Here is a 2,001-nt window from a genome sequence, read left to right on the forward strand (position 1 = left end):
TATATATATATATATATATATATAGTTTTTACATAAAACTCATATAATTGTCACCTGTATAGTCAGCAGCATCATATATTTTAGAACTGAATACATCCGGTAAGCGCGTATATCACGTGTGAATCTGATCGTAATCTTCGAAATATTTGAGACGATTCTATTTCTATTTTATCGCAGGTATCGATAATTTTCCACTTGGCGGCGGCTGTACGCTTCAATGAAGACATAAAAATCGCTACAAAAATAAACGTGTACGGCACCTGCGCTATTTTGGATCTGGCCAAACGTATGCCGCACTTAAAGGCAAGTACCACAATTAAAAGAAAATTAATAAAAATGGCTCTAATAAGTATATGGCTCTAAGTATTAAATACAATAAAAGGAGATGAAAGGAAAGAGCAATTAAGAGCCGGGCACAGGTAAAAAAGTGCAATCAATATAATACAATGTAATACAATGTACAGAGACTACAATATCAATTATATTTCTACCCGATTTGGGTCCTCTTCAGAAAAAGATAAGAAAGAAAAAAAATAAAGTTACAAATAAGATCAACAGATTGGAAGACCAAAACCGAAAGAATACGCCGGCTCTTAATTGCTTTTTCCTTTTACTTCCTTTTATTGTATTTAAAGATAAGATATTCCTCTCTAAAATTTTATTTTTTAATTATCGAATTCTCTTTCGCAGTCATTCATTCACGTGTCGACTATAACTGCTAATTGCTTCACCACAGTAACACACATAGAAGAATGTTTCTACAAATATCCCATTGACCCTAAAGAATTTATTACACTAATGCGAACGTCGTCGGAAAATACGATCGACCCGAAGATATTAAAGTATATATTCTTCATTTTATAATGCAATAACTAAATTGAACAAGTATATATAATATATGTAGGAAATGAAAGTACAACTAATAATTTTTGACAGAGCCGCCGCACAGTGGCCCAACACTTACTCATTCACAAAAGCAATCACGGAAGTGCTTATTAGGGACAGCAGCGAGAGTTTGTCGATCGGAATATTTCGGCCATCCGCAGGTGAGAAATTCATCAGTTACTTAAGAAGATTGTCTGAATTTGAATCGGTCTATTAATCCAGGCGATTGGAGGTATATTAGTTTCCCAACATCATTATTAAGACGTCGACAATGCGCAATTTGTATTCTTACACAAATATTTTGTTTCTTTATTTCATTTTCAAATTTTTACAGTATTAAAATTTTGTATTTTTCTCGTTTAGTGATGAATATCGCCTGTGAACCGGTAGTGGGATGGATAGACAAGTATCATGGACCGATGGGAATAATAGTTCCTTTCTCTAAAGGCGTAACAAGATTTTTGATGGGCGACACTGATTGTTTGGCGAATTTTATACCTGTCGACATCACCATAAATGCTCTAATTGCCGCCGCGTGGAATGTTTTTAATCAACCGCAAAGGTATTACAGTATTCATCCAGCGTGGTGGACACATCACTTTTACAAATATGTCAAATGCAGTGTAAAAGTTCATACTGATAAGAATGTAAACTTTAAAGAAACGACCGCATATAAATTCCTTTATTGCATATAAATTAACCAGTGCGGAGATGAAATTCTCTTTATTTCTTCAAATTCCCGAGTCGTGTGTGTATGTTGTATGTGTTGTGCGCCCGAGTAAAAATTGAATGTAGTGATTGTCTAGTAATGACACAGAAAAGTTGAATCTTACACCGCTACTAGCTAGTAGTATTAGCTAGGTACTAGCTACCCTACTGAAAAATTTCTATTGAGATCACAATTGAATTCCCAATTGAATTCTCAATTAAATTCTCAATTGAATTCTCAGTTGAGGTTTCCGCAAAATTTCGCATGTAAGATCTCAATTGAGATATTTGTATCTGATGGAAATAATTCATTGAAAATATAATGAACTTTTGCTGAAATATGTTTGAAAAGCATTCACAATTTTGACCCAATTTCATTAAAATTTCATTATAATTTCATTAATATTT

The 2,001-nt window shown here is 33.4% G+C and overlaps 1 protein-coding gene across 8 annotated transcripts in view; it reads left to right on the forward strand.

The window, feature by feature from the left end:
- The window catches only part of LOC116851158 (putative fatty acyl-CoA reductase CG5065), a 16,437-nt gene that overhangs the window by 7,952 nt on the left and 6,484 nt on the right, over positions 1–2,001 (forward strand). For all 8 annotated transcript variants that reach the window (XR_004379531.1, XR_004379530.1, XM_032830285.1 and 5 more), the window contains 4 exons: positions 178–303; positions 691–842; positions 937–1,046; positions 1,249–1,447. Coding sequence is in view for 6 of the 8 variants with exons in the window: in XM_032830285.1 (XP_032686176.1) it covers positions 178–303; positions 691–842; positions 937–1,046; positions 1,249–1,447 (587 nt within the window). In the remaining 2 variants the exon portion in view is untranslated. The remainder of the gene's footprint in view (positions 1–177; positions 304–690; positions 843–936; positions 1,047–1,248; positions 1,448–2,001) is intronic.

This window comes from Odontomachus brunneus, unplaced genomic scaffold, assembly GCF_010583005.1.
Source record: "Odontomachus brunneus isolate Ranch 3 - 2012 unplaced genomic scaffold, Obru_v1 Obru_scaffold_167, whole genome shotgun sequence".
Taxonomy (NCBI): domain Eukaryota; kingdom Metazoa; phylum Arthropoda; class Insecta; order Hymenoptera; family Formicidae; genus Odontomachus; species Odontomachus brunneus.